The sequence below is a fragment of the Malus domestica genome, chromosome 11 (assembly GCF_042453785.1).
Source record: "Malus domestica chromosome 11, GDT2T_hap1".
NCBI classification, from domain to species: Eukaryota; Viridiplantae; Streptophyta; class Magnoliopsida; order Rosales; family Rosaceae; genus Malus; species Malus domestica.
In genome coordinates, this window is record NC_091671.1 from 19546265 (window position 1) to 19567106 (window position 20842).

At 38.4% G+C, this 20842-nt stretch overlaps 3 protein-coding genes across 4 annotated transcripts; 2 read left to right on the forward strand and 1 right to left on the reverse strand.

Annotated features, from left to right (window-relative positions):
• The first annotated feature begins 590 nt into the window (after positions 1–590).
• LOC103448138 (uncharacterized) lies at positions 591–1334 on the forward strand. The gene has a single exon (XM_008387384.2). The coding sequence runs from the start codon at positions 591–593 to the stop codon at positions 1332–1334; it is 744 nt and encodes a 247-aa protein (XP_008385606.2).
• An 8768-nt stretch (positions 1335–10102) lies between these two features.
• Positions 10103–15600, forward strand: LOC103430029 (outer envelope protein 39, chloroplastic). 2 transcript variants are annotated; one of them, XM_029088702.2, is made up of 11 exons: positions 10103–10441; positions 10587–10653; positions 10732–10770; positions 10948–11092; positions 11248–11406; positions 11500–11570; positions 11649–11727; positions 11805–11920; positions 12660–12807; positions 13157–13226; positions 15115–15600. In XM_029088702.2, the coding sequence occupies exons 1-11, from the start codon at positions 10408–10410 to the stop codon at positions 15270–15272; spliced, it is 1086 nt and encodes a 361-aa protein (XP_028944535.1). In that variant the 5' UTR covers positions 10103–10407; the 3' UTR covers positions 15273–15600. The 2 variants fall into 2 exon arrangements, 1 of the variants encoding a protein (XP_028944535.1); XR_011573268.1 differs by having other exon boundaries at positions 10170–10441; positions 13157–14954.
• Positions 15601–16030: 430 nt separating this feature from the next.
• On the reverse strand, positions 16031–19160 carry LOC103448116 (uncharacterized). The gene is made up of 3 exons (XM_008387355.4): positions 18611–19160; positions 16949–17056; positions 16031–16579 (listed from the first exon to the last, which is right to left on the reverse strand). Exons 1-3 carry the CDS (start codon positions 18938–18940, stop codon positions 16271–16273), a joined length of 747 nt encoding a protein of 248 aa, XP_008385577.1. The 5' UTR covers positions 18941–19160; the 3' UTR covers positions 16031–16270.
• Between the last annotated feature and the right edge of the window lie 1682 nt (positions 19161–20842).

Here is a 20842-nt window from a genome sequence, read left to right on the forward strand (position 1 = left end):
TGTTCAAAGGGGAATGGGATGGATTGTGGGAAATTGTCAAAACATATTGTTTTAGTCCCATAATTTGGTTTTTCCTTTTTCACTGTCCACTCTTGTTCAAGATAATTTAATAAACTCTTTAAATTTAAATCTAAAAGTTAGTGATGTGATAGTAGATAAAATGTGGAACAAGGAGTTAATCCTTCAATTGCTACCTCATGATGTGCCAGATAAAATTTTTGTCATCTTTATCCTTTTAAGTGATATGGAGAATGAGTTTATCTGGGGACCGTCTCCTAATGGAAATTTTTCGGTTAAATTAGCTACTTGGATTCAAATTGATGATACCAACAGCAAACCTTTCAAAGAGTTACTAAAAAAGTGTGGAAACTTATTATTCCACATATATTAAATTTTTTGCTTGGTTGCTTATAAGAAATAGATTGTTTACCTTCAAAAGATTAAGTAAGTATAATCATAATGGTCAAATTCTTTGCCCTTTATGCAATATTGCGGAGGATGATCAATTACACCATTTTGTTTACTGTACTCATGCTCAAGAAGTTTGGAAGCTTTGTAAGAACCTGTCTCCACCCTCTTCCACTACCAATATGAATGATTGGTTAATGAGGATGTTAGCTTTAGATAAAGATGATCTTTCTGATCTTAGTAAAATCCTAATTCTTTGTTGGCAAATGTGGAATGATAGAAATAATTTTGTTTTTAAACAGATTAAACCTCATCCAACTCACTATCTGATAGCAGTGGCTACAACTGGTAAAGAGTTCTTGAAGGCTAATTTGAGGCAGAAACTAAGGAAGACTAAGATCTCAAGCAACACCATTAGTTGGAAGGCACCTGCAGAAGGTTTTTACAAGCTCAATTTTGATGGGTTGGTGGAGGGCTCTTCTGCTGCTGCAGGTTTTATAATCAGAAATCATCGAGGACAACATTCTCTCACGGGTGTTCGACATCTTAGACCAAACACTATCACCATGTCTGAAGCTCAGGCTCTCCGGGATGCCTTGGCTCTAGCCAAACAACGTCAAATCAAGAAAATTATGGTGGAAGGGGACTCAAAGGTTGTCATTGATACAGTTTCTGGAAAGTGTGCAGTTCCATGGAGAATTAGGTTCATTGTTGAGGACATTAAATGGCTTGCCTCATCGTTTGAGCTAGTAGAATGGAATCATGTCTACAGGGAAGCAAACTTCACAAAGGACGTTATTACTTCTCTTGGGCATAATTGTATTGATTTATATATTTGGGATGAGTGTATTCTTACCCAAGCAAAAAAGGCTCTCTTGTATGATTCTCAAGGCCTTGGGTGTCTCCGAGGTTTCTCTTTAATTTAATCTTCTTTCTTCCTAAAGAAAATGATAAAAATGCAAAGAAATATGATATTCACTACAAAAAAAAAAAAAAAAAAAAAAAAACTCGTTAAATATGACGCTAAAATCTCGTCGTGTAAAACCATGAAAGAGTTGTGGTATAGCGCCAGTCATGCGACACTTGAACTTGCATCACAACAAACCCATGTTGTAAGGTTTTTCCAATTTATTGCGACGCATTGTTAGGGTCGCAAAGTTATTTTACGACGGTTTTGCAACACAAAGTTGACGTCATAACTGCTTTGATGTGGAATTAAACAAAATATTTTCGACGTGTTTGACGAGTTGTAAATGCTTAAACCCTACAATTTATTCTTGTCGGAATAAAAACATGTTAGAAATGAAATTTTCTACAAAAGCATTAGGCTACATTTTTTAATCTTATTCACAATCGTACTAATATCAAATGTTGAATTGTGCTTTATAATTGCTAACATTAAAGAACACCATTCATAATCCTACCAAAGAGTGAAAAGTCAAATATGAAAAATCTTGTCCCAAAAGTGCATGAGCATATTCTTTATTTCAAATGCCCCAACATAGTTCAAAAGTTTAATTATGATCGAGACTCTCCATCATAACCTTCCATCCAAACTTGAAAAATGAAAATTACACAACTTTCAATAAAAAGTTTAATCTAATTTATCAATGTAATGTTCTTTTAACAAATCTTTTATGAAAGCAATTGCTTCTATGCATCTGGGTCTAACTGAGGCCAGTGCTCATTCCAAGTGTTCCTTGTTGCTAGTTTGATGTGCTTAGCATCTATATTTAACATCAAAACAATAAATGGAAGAAATCAAAATTAATCTAGTTTTCACATCTAAATTGTTCTAATAAATTGAAAAGAAACCATGATCACATTAGAATATAGTATACATGTCCACTTTCGCTTGCTGATGTGTTAACTTGTAAACCAATATGGGTCACCACGAGATGGAGTTTCGAACTGACTTCATTGTACTTGGATTGAAGATCTCTAATTTCAGATTCATGCTTTGATTTAAGATTATCTATTTGGGTCTTATATTGTCTTTCTACCTCCTCTCGTATGCTATCCTCATTAATGTCAAAAGATCTTAAACTTTGACCAAACACTTGAGATGGAGTTGTACCTATTTCATACATGCAAATACGTCCATGTGCATCATGTCCCATAACTCTAGTAAACACCTCCTCTCGATAATCCTCATCTTGCTCATGATCTTCCCTTTCTTCCAAGCATTCATTAAATTGATTCTAAACATGCGTCAATCAATTCACATGACCAAAACATAAAAATAATACAACCTAACTAATAAAAATGATGTGAATATGCAATCTTCGTCATATATTTTGAGGGAAAACTAATTAAACTAATTCATACTTACAACAATGTCGCCACTTTCCTCATCAAAAAGGTCCTCATCGTCATTCTTTGTTTTCCTTGTTTGTGTTTTTATAAACATGCTTAATCGATCAATTTTCTCTCTCTTCTATCTCATTTTAAGAGCACAACATATATTAATCGTGTTAGTAATGAATTTGTTAAATGTAGAAAAGATTTCCAGCTTTCCATGTCAAATGCAATCTGATGTTTTAATAATATTCATGACTGTCCAGCTATCCATGAAAGCAAAAAATAATCACAAAATGTTAATCAAAATGTTCATAATTGTCAAAGAATAGGATTATGATGTTTTTGGATTATACAGAGGATGTTCCTATTAAGAGGTTGTTGTACAAAGGTTGCGATTCAAAAAAAAAAAAAGAGGTTGTTAAACAGAAACAATTTACATAAGCCCCAAACTATGAAAGTTTATAGCATAGCTGCTACCACTAGTTTACATAATACAATTTACCTTCTTAATTTCATAATGCTCTGTATAATAACACTACTATTGCAACTAGTTTGTTTATTCTTTTATAATTTCTCTCTACTGATGAAGACTTTTCTACTTTGTAAATGTCATGTAATAAAGGTGTCTCTCGTTGTGCTACTACATATTTGAAGAGTCCAAAAAAAAAAAGACAAGCTCACGTGAAAATTTAAACTTGCACTTACACATATACAATTTAATTGTGTTGTTTTTGTTTCTTTAGAAAATAAACATGTTACTAGTGTCTTCCATGGATCTGTAGTAACTTGAAGGGAAGTGAAGAACAAACGTTGTTCATCAACCCACTATGGGTCATACCATCTATGTTTAACCCGACATTTCCAATCCCTCCATCTATTGTCAATGACCTTTAAGCAATGAAATTTATATGCATCAGGGACATCCGTGATATCCTACAATTATTAAACTATAACTATTAATGAAATGAAGACTTACTCGCACAAGTAAAATTAATAAGTTTTGTAAGTGTTATTTACCATGACTTCTTTCCAAATGTCATCTATTATATGATCAAGCATTTCAACCCATGAAACATATGTTAGAGGAACCTTTTGACTATCTCGTGCTATAATTCCAAGTTGTCCACTAAACTTGATTGCATTTTCTTTTATTGGCTTCCATTTACAATCAAAATCAATATGAACTTTTGTTTCAGTCCCCCCACTCTAGGATAGAAATAGCAGCACCCCGACCTTTCCTAATACCTTCAGACTAATTTCACCTATAAATTCATTATAAGCAAAATATGATTTGAATGATACAATAAACACTAAGAAAAATTAATGGTCCTTTAGCATTGCAAACATGTTTCGTCTAGTGAAGTCGTCGAAGGCTCATCCTCATGACTAGAGGCAAATGGATTGTGTTGACGTAGTTACATCTCTAACTGAGATTGTGTATGCTTTGTAACTGGTGGTTATAGTTGAGTCTGATTGAATGTGGCATGTTGAGATCGCTAGATAGCTAAGGCTGATTCGAACTTTGTCCATGTTGCTGAGATGATCGTGCTTGTGACCTACCCTTTTTAGCTCTCATTGGAGATGGGGGAATGAGTTCCTCCACTGTTTTACCTCTTCCTCACTTTAGTGCCATTTCTGGTTGCACAAAAAAAATTAGTATATATACATGATGATTCATCACAAAAAGTTGATGTAGATAAATATAATATATAGCCAATTACCTTATATATATATATATATATATATATATATATATATATATTATAAAGAAGACATGCACTAATAAACATAATATCAAATACAATGACAAAAAATAGATAATGTCAATTAAAAGTAATGAAATGATCACATGATTCAAACAATTTGCAATATAACTAGCAACTAATGCATTATATGGCTAGTCATTCTTCCATCTCATTTTCAGGAGGACCATCAACTTCTTCAACATTTATGTCTACGGTTGCCCCATCCACTCCTTCCCTGACCCAACCAACACCATCATCATTCATAATATAGTTTCATCCAATTGCTAGGGTGCATAAATCTCTACTTGAGGCACTATTGTTGGGGTCTGAGAAGAATCTGTTCAATGCATATCAAATAGATCCCTCACTGTCATATTAACAACAACATGCCTATCACATGGGTCCTGTATATAACAAACTTACTTTGCGTCTCATGCTAAAATGAAAGGCTCGTTCCCAATAACATTCTCTTTGTATAACAAATGATTAAAATTCACTAATGTGAATTTAAACTCATCTTCTTTCACTCCACCAAGAGCGTTAACCCAATCGCACTTGAACAAAACAAATTTCAAAGCATTGGTATATTGGATTTCAACCACATCTTTCAACATTCCATAATAGGTAGGTGACATCACCTTAGCAAGGCCTTTTGTCCTTAACAGAAGCATAGCTCGTAGTGTCTACTTACGAAACAACACCAACAATTTTGAGTAGTCATACTTTTTTCATTTTCTTTCTTATGAAATTTGGACACGTTGATGACATAACCTTTATACCTTCGTGCAAATTGGTCAGGACCATTTGCCAAAGTGATTCAGAAAATACAACATTTTTAGTTTGCAGTTGTGTGTTAACCTATATAACATCATTATATAAAGAAGTCAGAGAAGAAATAAATTAATTTGATGGGTCTACATTAAATAGATAGATGTAATGATTGTAAGTATTTACATAATTTTAAGCCATGTGTGAAATGTCTGAGTGTGAAGAAACTCTTCTGATATAATGATTTGTTTTACGAGGCATTTCCAACACAAGTATTTGAAGGTGTTGGTTGTGTATATAAGATTTGTTCTATTAAAAGTGAATGAAGAAGCATTCAAAGTTGTTTATACCATATTTAGGGCCTCGTATTTAGACCTCTCACTCTCAGAGCTCTCTCTCCCCCTCACCTCTCAGATAAATACATAATCAGTGTGGACGTAGCCCAAACCTTGGGGTAAACCACGATACATCTTGTGTTATTTACATTTCATGCAGATTCACAGTCAGATTTATGTTGTTCCAAGACCTCCGGTTTTATGCATCAACATTTGGCGCCGTCTGTGAGAATCGACACGAAAAGTTATGTCGATTCTCTTTCAATTTTTCACCTCCGCCGTGAACTACAAAACCCAAGAAATCAAACACTTGCAGAATCACTGCAAAACCCAAGAAACCAAAACCCCTCTCTCTGTGGCCAAATTCTCCAAGCAGCCCAGACACGACACCAATAGAACCAAAATCTATTTCTCTCTCTCCATTTTATACTCCTCGCGGATTGCATAATTGAAGGGAAGCTTTCTCAAATATTTTTCCATATTTTATTTCCTTATTAGAAAGGCCGGAATTTTGCGTCTATGTGTGTGTCCATCTATGAATCTTAACGGTTAGATCCAAAAAATGGCGAACAAAAAACGGCACCATCACTGCCTCGATCAAATTCATATACAGCCCAAATCAAGAAAAAACGACGGCGTCATGGCGAATATCCCTGCCGTTATCGCTAACTTCCCTTTTCCGAAACCACGCTGCTCGTCGACTACGTCGTCATGAACCGCCCTCTCCTCCTGCTTCTTCTCCTCAAATAAACGGTGACATATCAAATCCCTCCGACAACATATGAAACGCGGTCAGCGTCTCTGTCTGCTTCGACGTGATTTTGTCGCTCGGCTCATCAAACTCCTGCTCATGTTTCATCAGTACGACTTTGGGAATTGATTTCTTGAACCATGAGGAGTCCATGACCTGGGAAATGGTGAGTCGGGTACTCGAGTTCGGGTCGAGTCGAGAAGCTTTGCGGAAAACACCATCACCCCAAGTATTTTCTATGGCGAATCACCCCTCTCTCTCTCTGCAAACGCTGACGATCTCCTTGTGACTGCAGCAGCGACGGCGGGGTCCGGGACGACCTAGCTGCCTCCGGCCTCTTCGTTCTCCAGCTTGTGGAATTTGCTCCACGGACAACAGGTGTGTCTAGTGTCCCTGGACAAACACAGTGCTAATGATCAGTGACGTCGAAGGAAAGCTGAACGTGCCACTTGGGCTTCTCCAACACCAAGAGGAGGGGAAGTGACAGGTCATGATCCATTCATTGTCAAAGGTCATCATCAAGTTCCTCCTGGTTATGCAGAGGCATGAACACATGGGGAAACAGAGAACTTGAGTGCCATCTGCACTCTGCAAAGTAAAAGCAAAAGCTAAAAGAGAAAGATTATAATTTTGCTTTTGTCGACGGATGCATGTTCTTATTTTTTTTTAAATCCAGAGAAAAGCAAATGGGCGATGTCAGAAAGGTTGTCCAAAGCAGCTGTCAATTTAGAGAAAAGAGAAAGCAAAAATAGAAAGCAAAAGCAAGGAAAAGCAAGGAATAAACATCCCACCAGAATGATGTAATTTATTTTATCTTTCTGAAACATCTGTATAAACCCCATCAGAGGGTAATATGTATAAACCCCATCAGAGGGTAATCAAAAACAAAAAAAAAAAAAAACGGCAAGCCCAAAATAAATGGGCTGGAATGGAATGTTGTGTGGAGGGCGTGGGCCCATAAGCCTAAAATAGCTCCAACCAGGCGATCAAAAATACGCCTAGTACTCCAAAATTATTTAGGCAACCCGCCGCTATTATCACCAACCAGGTGATCAAAAGTACGCCCAGTACTTCCAAAATTATTCAGGCAACCCACCGTTATTATCACCAACCAGGTGATCAAAAGTACGCCCAGTACTTCCAAAATTATTCAGGCAACCCACCGCTATTATCACCAACCAGGTGATCAAAAGTACGCCCAGTACTCCAAAAAATTATTCGACAACCTGCCGCTATTACCACCAACCAGGTGATGAAATGTGCAACCCGTACTCTAATATCATTTGGCAACTAGCCACTCATGCCACCAACCAGGTGATAAAATGTACAACCCGTACTCTCCTTTATGCCACCAACCAGGTGATCAAAAGTACGCTTAGTACTTCAAATCATACATGAGCATTACTCATGTCAATCATACATAAACATTCATGAGCATTACTCATGTCAATCATACGTAAACATTCATGAGCATCACTCATCTAGTCATACATAAACATTCATGAGCATCACTCATCTAGTCATACATAAACATTCATGAGCATCACTCATGTCAACATCCATGAGCATCACTCATGTCAATCAACATAAACATTCATGAGCATCACTCATGTCAATCGGCTTCAAAAGCTTCATTTACAAAAGCTCCAACTTCGAAAGCTTCATTTACAAAGCTCTAGCTTCAAAGCTTCACTTGCAAAGCTTCACCTACAAAGCTTCAGTGCAGGGTATACAAATACAGCCTCCAAAAAACCGCCACTTCGGCCCATACATGGATTCAATTTGAAGTCTCCAGCCAACAGACTTTATTAACCAAAGACTTGGGGGACTACACTATACACCATATATTGGGCCTCAACTACCTCATGAAAATACTTGGGGGACTTAGCCCATTATCTATGTACTGAGGAGCGAACCTTTCTTCTATAAAAGGGACTCCTTCACTTTCATTAGAGAGCACCCATTATTCATGTACTGAGGAACGAGCCTTTATTTTATAAAAGGGACTCCCTCACCTTCGTTAGAGAGCATCACCGCCAGCTGAGCAACCACCTCGCCGCGAGCATCACTCCTAACCCATCAATTATGTATTGAGGAGCGAGCCTTTATTCTATAAAAGGGACTCCCTCACCATCATTAGAGAGCATCAACTCTAGCCCATCATTCATGTATTGATGAGTGAGCCCTTATTCTATAAAAGGGACTCTTTCACCTTCGTTAGAGAGCATCGTCGCCAACTGAACAACCGCCTCGCCGCGAGCATCACTCCTAACCCATCATTTATGTATTGATGAGCGAGTCCTTATTCTATAAAAGAGACTCTCTCACCATCATTAGAGAACATCAACTCTAGCCCATCATTCATGTATTGGGGAGTGAGCCCTTATTCTATAAAAGGGACTCCCTCACCTTCAATCGCCACAAGCCGAGCCAACCAAGGCAACATAAGCCACGAGCCTCGCAGCCTCGCAGCATGTGCTACTTCTAGTTTAGCATCATTTCAGATTGAGCACCGTCTCATATCGAGCATCAAGTTCAAGACAACATCTAGTTACTTCGGCCCACACATGGACTGAATTTCAAGTCTCCAGCCAAAAGACTCTCTTGACTGAAGACTTGGGGGACTATTGTTTATACCATATTTAGGGCCTCGTATTTAGACCTCGTATAAATACTCGAGGGACTTAAATGTAATTATGTAATAAAGGAACGGGCAAATATGTAATAAGTGAGGAATCCTTATTCTATAAAAGGACCCATCACCCCCACAATTGGAGGAAGCCATTTCTGAGGCCAATGCCTAAGGCTCCCCACTCCCTCTCCAAGCTCTCACTCTCAGAGCTCTCTATCCCCCTCACCTCTCAGATAAATACATAATCAGTGTGGACGTAGCCCAAACCTTGGGGTGAACCACGATACATCTTGTGTTATTTACATTTCATGCAGATTCACGGTCGGATTTACGTTGTTCCAAGACCTCCGGTTTTGTGCATCAACAAAAGTAATAAATATAATTGTGCTTCGACTTAGTTTTGAAATGGTGTGATAGCATTTGTGTTGACTAGCATATGCCCATGTGCTTGTGTCCATGTAACTTCATCTAGACGTATTTTCACTCCTTTGTTTAGAGGACGACCATAGTCAATACCACCATCATCATTACGAGTTGGACGAGTGAGTTTTGTTTTCACTTCAATCAAGTATCATGTACAAATAGTCATGCATTCTTCCATTAGGTACCACTTGGCAATTGAGGAAAAACGAGTCCAACAAACATGAACTGCTCGGTGCCTTTTGTTTTCATGCTGAAAACCCACCATTTTAATGTTCATTCAATTATGGAAATTAAATATATTAAATAATATAAAAAATTTCAACAATTCGCTGAATGGCATCCTCATTCCATTGTGAGATGTGGAAGCATATCTCTCAAGAAATAAACTTTGTTGCTGATGCGATTACGAGTGTGGCTTTCAATTTCTAACACGCATATTTGGGATAGGTCTATTTCTTTAATGGCGTCCAATGCTCTTTTCTTTTTATTGTTGATGTATTAAAAGTTTAAGTTTAGGTTTTTTTTTTTTAACAAACGATATTATCTACACTAATGAGATGGGTGGACTTGGCCTCACAATGAGTTAACAATACTGTGGTTCAAATTCGTCTTTAACAAAAATCGAACTTAAGACCTTTCACTTACCAATAAAAATAAATATCACTAAATCGTAGTACTGAATAGCATTAGAAGTTTTAGTTTATGGCGAATTTTGTTTTTTTTAGAAAATGGAACGCTCCCGAACTTGGAACCCACGTGGAGAGAAGACCACTGAAGAAGCAAAAGGGATAACAAACATTGGAGGCAAGGAACCGCTTCTTCCCCTTTCTCCTCGCTCAAATTACACTATTAAGGACATCAGTCTCTCCCTCTCTCTCATTCTCTCTCTCTCTCTCTCTCTCTCCTCTCTCTCTCCTCTTTCTCTACGCTGTGGAACTCTAGGCAGCTTCTTCATTCATGCAAGTGCAGTGCCCAATCCCTTCGAAAGTCCTAAATTCCCATTCAAATTTTAATGGCTGATTAAGGAAAGTTAATCGGAACGGGATGGGAGCTCAGAAGAGCATTCATGCTGGCAAAGGTGAGATAGTAACAATCCTTCATTTCGCTACCCAAGATTGTTAGTTAATTTGTTTGTGAAAGTTTTCTTCTTGTTTTGTTTTTGTTTGGGATTAATGGGTTGGTTTTTGATTTCTGCATAATTCTTGTTTTCAATAATGTAACAGCCAAGATTGATGTCAATGTTGATTTCACTCACAAGCTTTGTGCTTCGTTGATGCTTCCTCCTTTGAGGTTCTTGTTCCTTTCATTCCTTCTACTCTTTGTTTTCCGCCATTGGATGATTGATTGATTCCATTCCTTTTCTCACAGTAATGGTAGTGGCAGTCCTCTGTCTCTGATAATTGGAAGGTAAGAGTTTCCTTTTCTTTTATTTTATTTTAGTTTATGAAATTTGGGTTCTTGATGTTTTGAAGTTTTCGGTCTTTGGTTTGCGGGATATGCAATTTGGGTAAAGAAAGGATATGGGGATAACGTCGTTTTTCGGCTAGTTGAACAAACCTGTTACGTTTTTGTTTCCCATTGCAGTCTTTGCATCAAACATCCAAATTTATTTGGGGGGAGTGAGAAGCTTGATGTGTCATGGGATAAGGGGCTGTATGATTCTAATGTTTTGCTGGCTTATAGAAGACCGAGACCCGAATGGCTAGCTCAACAGTCCTTTGTAATACAGGTTATTTATTTGTATCTTCTTTTTGTGTTATTCAACTTGGAGAATCTTAAAAAACTATAAACGACTTCACTACAGTCTGTATAGCAATCCGGTTTCTCTATTATCGTAACCCGTCCATAATTGATACAAATTTTGTTTCCCTTTTTACATCTCAGCATTCTATTTCACCCGAGATAGGGGTTCACGGCATTCCCATGGACAATTTCTCACGTTCAGGTAGTGGAGGTGTGAATTTATCTCGATTATCGGTAGGCATGGATCTGAATGAACCTTCAAGTTCCAAATGGAGTAGCACAACTAGCATAAAGTTCGAGGTACCTTACTACATTTTCCACTTATAAGAATTCTTGTGGTATCTAATTTCTTCTACACTGTCGCTCCCCGGTAATTCATTGTGTGCTATACAGCATGTCCGGCCAGTGAATGATAATGGGCGCCCTATCAGCCTAGATCTTGATGGGTTTCCTGTCACCTGCAGGTAATCTAGGTTTTGAGCACTTTAGTTTCTGAATTTGTTTGACAAATCCTTTTACGTTATAAGATGATTTTCATGCAGTGGAAGTCCCCATGATAGTATGGTAGTTCTAAAGCAAGAATCTCGTTACGCAAAGGCAAATGATCATAGTTTTTTTCATGTAAGACTTCTTCATATCTTGATCTATAATGTGAAAGATGATATGTGAAACTAACAGGGAGTTTGTCTTGAGTGCAGTTCAGTCTGCAGATAGAACAAGGGATACCAGTTCTATCTAAATGGCTAATCTTCAACAAGTTTAAATTTGTTGCATCCAAGGGAGTCAAACTTGGGCCGGCATTTCTCTTGACGAGGTGAGCTAGTTCCTCATTCTATTGTACAGAGTTTGAGCAGGAGGGCAGTGTTTGTACAATGTGAAGGGTGGAAGCAAGCGTGCAAGAAGCATTTGACATGAATTAGAACTAGTAGTCTTTGATGATACCCTATTCCAGTTGGACTTGCTTTCCCAGTTGAAGAAGGAATATGTTTTGGTAATTAGTTCCCAATTCCTTCTTAATTGGTAAAGCCCTCTTTCGTGGATATATAAGGAAAGTTTCTGACATGAATTTGGATTGCAAGCAAGAGAGAATACCATTCAGAATTCCACTCCAAATATGAGCGGGTACCATCCCAGAGAGAGAGTGAGCATAGAGCAAAACAATTGAATACCACTCAAGGAATTAGAGTGAGAGAATATTGAATGGAAGAGTGTGTAGAAGAGAAAAAGATAAGAGTTTTTTCTTGTTCTTGTCGTCTCTAGTTTTTCATCAAGCCTTGAACTTAAAGGTTTGATAAGATATTTTATTTCACCCGTTATTAATATAGTGGAGATTTGTTGTGTCCACTGTGGATGTAGGCGCATAGCTGAACCATGGTAATTCTTGGGTTTGAGTTTGTGTATTATTCGCTTTCTTGAGCACTTTCACAGCAGGAACTTCATAATTTGCACTTGGTGATTCAGAAGCACAATTCTTCTTATCTATTTGCTTTGTATAATTTATGGATACTGTAACCTTTTTCTATCTATGTTACCCATACTTTTTCCTCGGACAGAATGACTGGTGGTTCCACTGTAGGGGACATGGCACCTTACCAAGCATTTGCAATTGGAGGTCTTGGCAGTGTTCGAGGGTACGGTGAAGGAGCGGTGGGATCTGGGAGATCGTGCCTGGTTGCTAATAGCGAGTTGACATTACCTTTTGTATGTAATACCCTCAGTGTTTTTATTTGGCTTCAAATTCTAGTAATCTAGGACATTTGTTGCATTATTTTGTTATCTTCGAAAGTCATTCTAGAATTTCCTGAGTACTTTTCCACGAGATCATTTGTTAGTAATCGTTTTAAACCAATAGAATAGAAACATTCTTTCAGCTATGCCATATGGCTTAACCTAGACACTTTTAATTTTAAAGAAACGATCGAATTGGATTTATCAGGCACCTTATTACTCGTATTTGGTGAGTAATTAATCTGTTACAACTTGTTTGTTGTAAATATGAATTCTCACAATTTACTTTTGTTTTTTTGGTCAAATTGTATCTACTGTTTAGAACAAGATGGTGGAAGGTGCTGTTTTCTTGGACTGTGGAACTGATTTGGGGTCTTCTCATCATGTACCTGGTGAGTTCAAATTCCACTTGGTTATATTTCAACTCTTTGACTTGGTTATTGGTTTATCGGTCTTGGAAATTTAATCCAAATAATTAAGTCTGCTTTTTAAATGTTTCAATAAGGGAAAGGAAATACATTGTAGGCTGTGGCTAACAAACTGATGAGAAGATTAAAAAAAAAGTTGCTGATCTTGAAATCTATGACCGATCTAAAAACCTCATCAAAGTGTAATAGAGGCCTTTTCCCTTCCCTTATTGGTAGGTAAGGCTGTTACCGTATACCTAAAGCTACTGATTTTGCCCTTACCTCTGTTGTTGTCACTTGTCACCTTGGGCTTGAGATTGGTGCTGTTATATGTGGACCCTTTAGGCAAGGAACTGGGGGCTGGTGCTGTTATACCGGTTCTTTCTGTTGTCTTCAGGAAGAACTGATGCGAAGATCCTTTACCGTAACTTCTTTTGACTAATTGATTCCAAAGCACTCGTCTGTATTTTGGTCATGAATGGTCAGTGACAATGTTGGTGAGGAAGACTTCTGAACCATACAGCTGATCTCTTCCTTTTCCAACTGGGTAATCTTGGAACCAATATCAGCCTTACCTACCAAGAATGTGGACGCATATATAACTTTATGATCATCCTTCATTGGACTCAACTGAAAGAACTTCACTTCCTTACCCAATTTCTCGGTTAGTTTCTATGAAATGTTGGAATATCCACCTTTTGCATTGCCCGAGTATTGTTTTGAGTCTTGACCAAGAATATTTCCCATCTTGTTCAGCTTTCATCCTTTCCACTTGACCGCCCTCCTATTGGTTTCGCTGGCAGTGTATTCCTCTACCCTTATTAGCTTTCTTAACCTTGTTTATTCACCATCTTGGTGAACCCCGCTATTCGAGCACTGATTTGCTCCATAGTTTCTCCAATAGCACTCTCTACCTCACCAGCACTCCTTTCTTGCTGATGAGCTAATCTTACAATTTCTCTTCAAGGAATTGACTTATTGTGCCTGCTGTCCATTTTTCGTTTTAGCATTAGGGATGCCACTGCTCTGGTTCTATTTTGCAGTGAGTCAGTGGCCTTGCAACAATGATGCTGTTTCAGAACTCAAGCTATATCAAGCAGCTCAAGTTAACCACTGCCACGTGAACACTCAAATACAAGAGTGGATGAAGAATGACATGCGTTAAATCTTTTCAGTGAATTTAGTTGCAATTTAACCCCGTCAATGTGGTCCCTCTCTTTTCAACATGGTTCACATTGTTACAAATGTTTTCAAGGGCCAGCTGACAAAATAATATTTTTGTGCGGCCAGTTTTAGTAGTAAGCCCCCAAAAGCAACACTTGGTTAGCAACTTAGCAGAACAAATGAGAGTTCGATACTGGAGAGCTGTGTCTTAGAAAGTTTTTCTTCTCCATAGCCGAGTCATTGATACAAACAACCTATTGTTAAAGGTAGCACTCCACTCTTCTCAAAAAAAAGGTAGCACTCCACCCAGCATACCCAAGTCCAGTCTCTTTCCAGTGGTAAGTTCTACCGCTGATTGGAGTAACTAATCACTTTTTAAGTCCCCGCGTTTGGTAACCAACCCAACCTGCAAAGTAGCTCAACCAAATTGAGAGTGAAAATTTGATACAATAGTACAAGTGGAACTTGGTTGACCGAGTTTGGTGCAGGCTCAGAGGCTTAGTTTCCAACCCTCTCATAAGATTCACGGGCAACTTACTGCATCTTCGGGTGATTATCTTGCTCTTGCTAATCCTTGACCACACTTAACCTTGTGTTTGTTACTACACGGCCACATTACCACATTACCTTTTCCGTTGTTATTGTAGTTCTGATCTCCTAAATTTGTTTATTTGCCTGAAATCAAGTCGATTTAATTTTGGAATTTCAGGAAACCCAGCCCTGAGGCTTGGCAAACCAGGATCCGGAGTTGGGCTCGGATATGGCCTTCGTTTCAAATCACAGTTTGGCCATTTTGTAGTTGATTACGCTATTAATGCCTTTCAACAGAAAACAGTCTATTTTGGCATCAGCAACCTCGCTTCATGAATGCAACAAGCCAAAGAAGTTGAAGATTTCACACCTTTTCCGCCTCCTCATCCTCTTTTCCAGCTACAGAGCACTGAGGCAGCATATACCACGCGGTATTCATTACTGATCGAGTTTCAGATTCTGCAGCATCCCAATTTAGGAATGAAATTAGACATTCAGAACAATTGAAATGGTCGTCGGATTTCCTATATCTCTTGAAATATTTTAGGTTTTCATGAGATTAATCGGTATATAAGTTTCTACCGGATAGCGTCCAGTTATTCTTTAACACATATACATTGCCGCGGTTATAGAAGATGGTTTAATGCACATTAATTTTCGTTGTGATCTGGTGTTATTCAAATTTGTGTAGAGAAACACTTGCAACAACACAAGTGTTGCGCAAATGCTATCGGAATTTTAAGGACACGAAAATGATGTTCACTAAACCTGTCATAACTCGTAGTTTATGTTCGTGTCCTCTCTGATAATGTGGGTATATTGCAGTCCGACATCGCTACCAAGTACGAGTACATGAAAAGTTGAAGGAACAGGTACAGATGCAACTAAGAGGGACTCGATTACAAATTATATAACAGAGTAATGCCTGAAAACTCTTCGCCAGGGACCCCGAGACCAGAGGCATGGTAGCGATTTCTGTTATCAAAACGACGGTGAAGAGTTCAAATTTAAGTCTATAGCAACTTATATCAGTCCTCAAACCAACTGTAGAAGATAGGGCCGCATACATTCTCAATTTACAAGACATCTCTATCTGCTGCACAGCATGAATATCTGATTCCAACAATAACAGGTCTACAAAAACATATCACTCGCACCAATCTTATACCGGTAATAATTACATGTCCAACATCTGTAGAAATTTCGATATACCAAATCGCAAAAAAAACAGAGAGGACAACAAAGAGGACAGACAGAGGAAGCAACGATTAAGAATGACGAAATCTAACATCAATACGCACGAACACAATAAATCAATACTTTGGAGTAGAGGTTTAGAACTTGTTATACTGGCTAGTGAGAGAATCTCTGAGATTGGAATACAACCCATAGAGAGAATACTGCCGAAGGTTCTCCACCTCATACCATGAATTGAGAACCGACAGATGTTTATCTGTACCGGAGAAAGCCAGTTGTATCCCGAGACTGCAATCTACAGAACCCCCTCGGTTTTTACAGCTTGACATTTTAATGGCGCAGTCTTGTTTGTTAAGACAAACAAAATTGGAGTTTCCTGTGCATTTGGCACACCCATCTCTCTTCCAATACAAGTTTTGCAGCCTACCCCTTTGAAACTCGAGTACCTTCACCAAAACCCATTTGTTGGATTAGAGACTTTACAAATGGAAAACCATTTAACAAACATCGACTCATTCAAGGTTACGGAAATTCTCCCCCGCACATGTTTTTTCACGAGTGAAGGGTTGAGATTTAACCAAATGAGATTTAGTTAAATCTCAACCATTCTTTTTGGAAAGTGCTATTCAACCCACTTTTAACCCCTACACACCTTTGTCAATTTTTTTCCATTGGTCTTCTTCAATTCATTCGATCCGACGGCCGAAAATTAAGAGGGTGTGTGAGAAGTAAAAATGGGTGTGGATATTACTACCCTTAATTTTTGTCCTTTCATGCGCAAGAGAGTGAAGCTCTTCAAAATTATACATACTTACCAAGGTAAAACTTGTCACTATGTATGTGCTGTTTGCAACAAAGGCAGGGAGAGATCTTGCAGCATATTTTCGTCCAGCGAACGCCACCATGTATCCACCATATGAATCCTAGAAAGCTCAAAAGGGTATATCATTTAATGATCTGATCCACGTCACGATATAAACATAGGAGAGGAAAATGAATACAAAGTTAAGAAAAGCAACAAGTCAACATACACAAAGCCAAAGTTGCCAAACAACACCACAGATGTAATTATGTTTAGCTTCTTATATTTTATAGGGGCAAAATTATTTCCAGGTTTCCCATGACAATGAATGATTTGTTTTCCACACTCTTATATCTTTTCTAACTTGATTGTACTATGAGGAGAGGGATTCCAACTCAAACCAAGTAAGATGTTACTACGTGGGGGATTGCGAACAGCAGAGGAGTTGGCTTCCTCCACCCCAGTATCTATGAAAGTCAGAAACCTAAATTTTGGGTTACAGGGAAGCTGGAATTGATCGTATATGTTTTTTTACATCTCCACTTCCAAATATACCAATAAATGGTGGCAAAATAAATGCTCCAGCTAACAGGCCTATAATAAATGTTACTGAGCTTGAGATTACACCTGCCCCGATCTTCACAACCAATATGAAGAGTGGAAGAGCCTTGCAAGAAGGACCAAATTTGACCTTCAGATATAATGGGATGAGTAGTATTAGTTGACAGCATAAAAGGAAAGCCCGCGCCGAATTCTATCTGAAGGTCAAGTACCCTATCAAAATTCATGAAGCAAATCTAAATCTCTCAATGGAATTTCTTAGTCATAGGTTAGCATTTTCTTCCGTAGTCATCGATCAGAAATGATTCCTCTTGAAGTTATACTGAGTTCTAGAATTTCATTTCACACTCATGCACTGAGTTCTAGAATTTCATTTCACACTCATGCCTTCAAATCACTTATACGTATGAATGAAACAGTCAATAAGACAGCTCCTCAGAAGTTCCAAAAGTATCCTCTTCCTCTGTAATTTCCTTTATTTTCCGTAACCATTGTATTGTAAAATAAAATGCACTCCAAACATTATATTGTCGTACCTAGTGCACAAGGCTCCCGCTCTACGCAGGGTCTGGGAGAGGTGAATGTCGGCTAGCCTTACCCCATTTATGGAGAGGCTGCTCCCAAGTCTCGAACCCGAGACCTACCGCTCATGGACGAAGGCACTTGTCATCGCACCAAGTGCGACCTCTACTCCAAACATTATATTGTAAAATAAAAATTCTTCACTGAACATGATGCAGAAGAAAACTAAAGACTAGAAGATCCTTGTAGACTTAAACGAATGCACCGCAGTTTCTTTTCACTATTTACTTAAGAACTCTTGCTAACTTGACCTCCCCAGCTTATGTAACTCTCACAGTACGATTTATACACTTCAATTTTCCTTTCTAAAGATGACAGATTCTATTGCTCACTTATCGCTACATTGCCGGCTAAAATCGTCACATAAGGGTTTAAATCCAAGTGGGCTAATGGATAATCACATGAACATACACGGTACAAAGAATCAAGAGCATCGGAACCAGTCCCATCAATTGGGTAATCAAACAGTCGCATTTCAATCCAGCTCAAAAACTGTAGCAGAAGAACAGTAAAATATAAGAGTTTCATTTACCGGTTGGAAAGAAGAGGTGTTGATAGTGAGGAGGGAGATCTCATCGACTTTGGGTCTAAAGAGCGCGAGCTGGGAGTTGGCGGAGGACAGCGAGAGGCGGCGGTCGCAGGGGGAGAGCTGATGCGACTGGTTCCCGTTTAGGAAGAAGGAGTTCTTGGACGAGAATGCGATCCCGAATGTGAAGCCGTCGGACCTCTGAATCTTGGTGTCTGAGCATGGACTGTACACGCTGTTTGTGTTGGCTGCTCCCACAGTCACCACAATCGACGCCATCAGCAGGAGGAGGAGGAGGAGCATCGCCGCCGCCATTGTTGCCGCCGGTGATTGCATTTTGGGTGGAGGTTATGTAGTGGGATGGATGGTATTTGGGCGGGGTGTGGTGGTGGATGAAGAACAGAAGCCAGCTAAGGAAATGTGGGGGGTGTTGGCTGGATGTGGACAGCGGAAAATGTGAGCTAGTTTTTGTATTTTAGACGGCCGCTATTGCCCCCAAGGTACAAATCTTTACGGCGAGGTTTAATTTTGTATTTCTTTTATTATTATTAGAGATGTTTGTCGATTTATCTATGAACTTATATAAAGTTGTCAATTTTTTGTCTGAATTTTAATTTTAGTGTCACAATTCGGCCCGGACCCACCACATTCCGAGCTCAACTTCACCCAGTAGGTCACCCATCATGGGATTGCTCTCGCGTAAACTCTTTCCAATGGGTCACCCATCATGGGATTGCTCTCGCGCAAACTCACTTAACTTCGAAGTGAGCTCCCAAAAGCTCCCAAAAGGCCTCGTACTAGGTAGAGATGAGAATATACATATAAGACTTACAAGATCCACTCCCCTGGGCAATGTGAGATGTTACAATCCACCCCCTTAGGAACCCCGAAGTCCTGGTCGGCACACTTATGGTCAGGGATTGGCTTTGATGCTAAATTGTCACATCCGGGCTCGATTCCGCCATAGCACGATATTGTCCGCTTTAGGACCTGACCACGCCCTCATGGTTTTGTTTCTAGGACTCACACAAGAACTTCCCAGTGGATCACCCATCATGGGATTGATCTCACATGAACTCGCTTAACTTCGAAGTTCCAATGGAACCCGAAGCCAGTGAGCTCCTAACAAACCTTGTGCTAGGTAGAGATGTGAATATACATATAAGGCTTACATGATTCACTCTCCTAGACGATGTGGGATGTTACATTTAGTCGATTACATTTTTAAACTTTTTAATTAGGTAATTTTTCTCTTGAATTTAAAATTTAGCCGATTATCTCCTCTAAAAATTTATATCTAGCCAATCTCCCCCATAGTGTTAGATTTTAAGATTTTCCATCCAATTTTTCAATTTTTTGCCCTTATATAGTTGTCATGTGTTGTCTGTGTAATTAAAATGGATGGAAAATTAGATGAAATTTTTTAAAATCTAACATAAGAGAAAATTGACTATTTATAAAAGTTCAAGAAGTAATCGGCTAAAATTAAATTTCAAGTGAGAAATTGGCTCGTTAGAAAAATTCATGGATAATTAAGTAAAATTAAAGTTAAGAGAAAATTGACAACTCCCTAGTAAATCGGGTGAAATTGGCTGGTAAGAAAAATTCAGGGGTTTGGTAAAATTAAAAGGCCTAATTTTTTTCGTGATCTGACATGCCACTTTCGATTTGACCCTCTTGGTGAAAAAACTTTTAATTAAACCCTCGTGATTGGCCTTGTTAGCAATTGAGGTCTAAATCCAAATTTCCGTTAGTCTTCCATTAAATAAACTCATGTGACTATCACATGAAGGATCAAATTCGTAATTTCAATCCAATTTACATCTTATTCAATGGACATATAGTATAATTTAGGGTTTAACTGAAAGTCGCGCATAATTTCTTAGGTATGATTTAATTTCTGTTGGAAATCCTAATACTTCTAATATACCATTGTTTCTTTTTTCAATGCCAACACATCTTTAATCATGAGTTAGAGTCTTCGTCTTACTTGAATTTCATTCTTGTATCAATTGGTACCTGTTTGAATGCATATGCCTTTTAGTTTTGTCTTTAATTGGTAATGTGGTTTTATGCAGGCCTTAGTCGGCGAGTACACATCGTTCCAATTTTTTTTCTTAATCTTCTTTGAATTGAAGTTCATATGGGGAGGGCAAACGTGAAGATTGAATTTTCTGCAATGCCTTTCACCCATTGTCTTTAATTCTACAATGCCTTTCACCCGTCTGAATGCATATA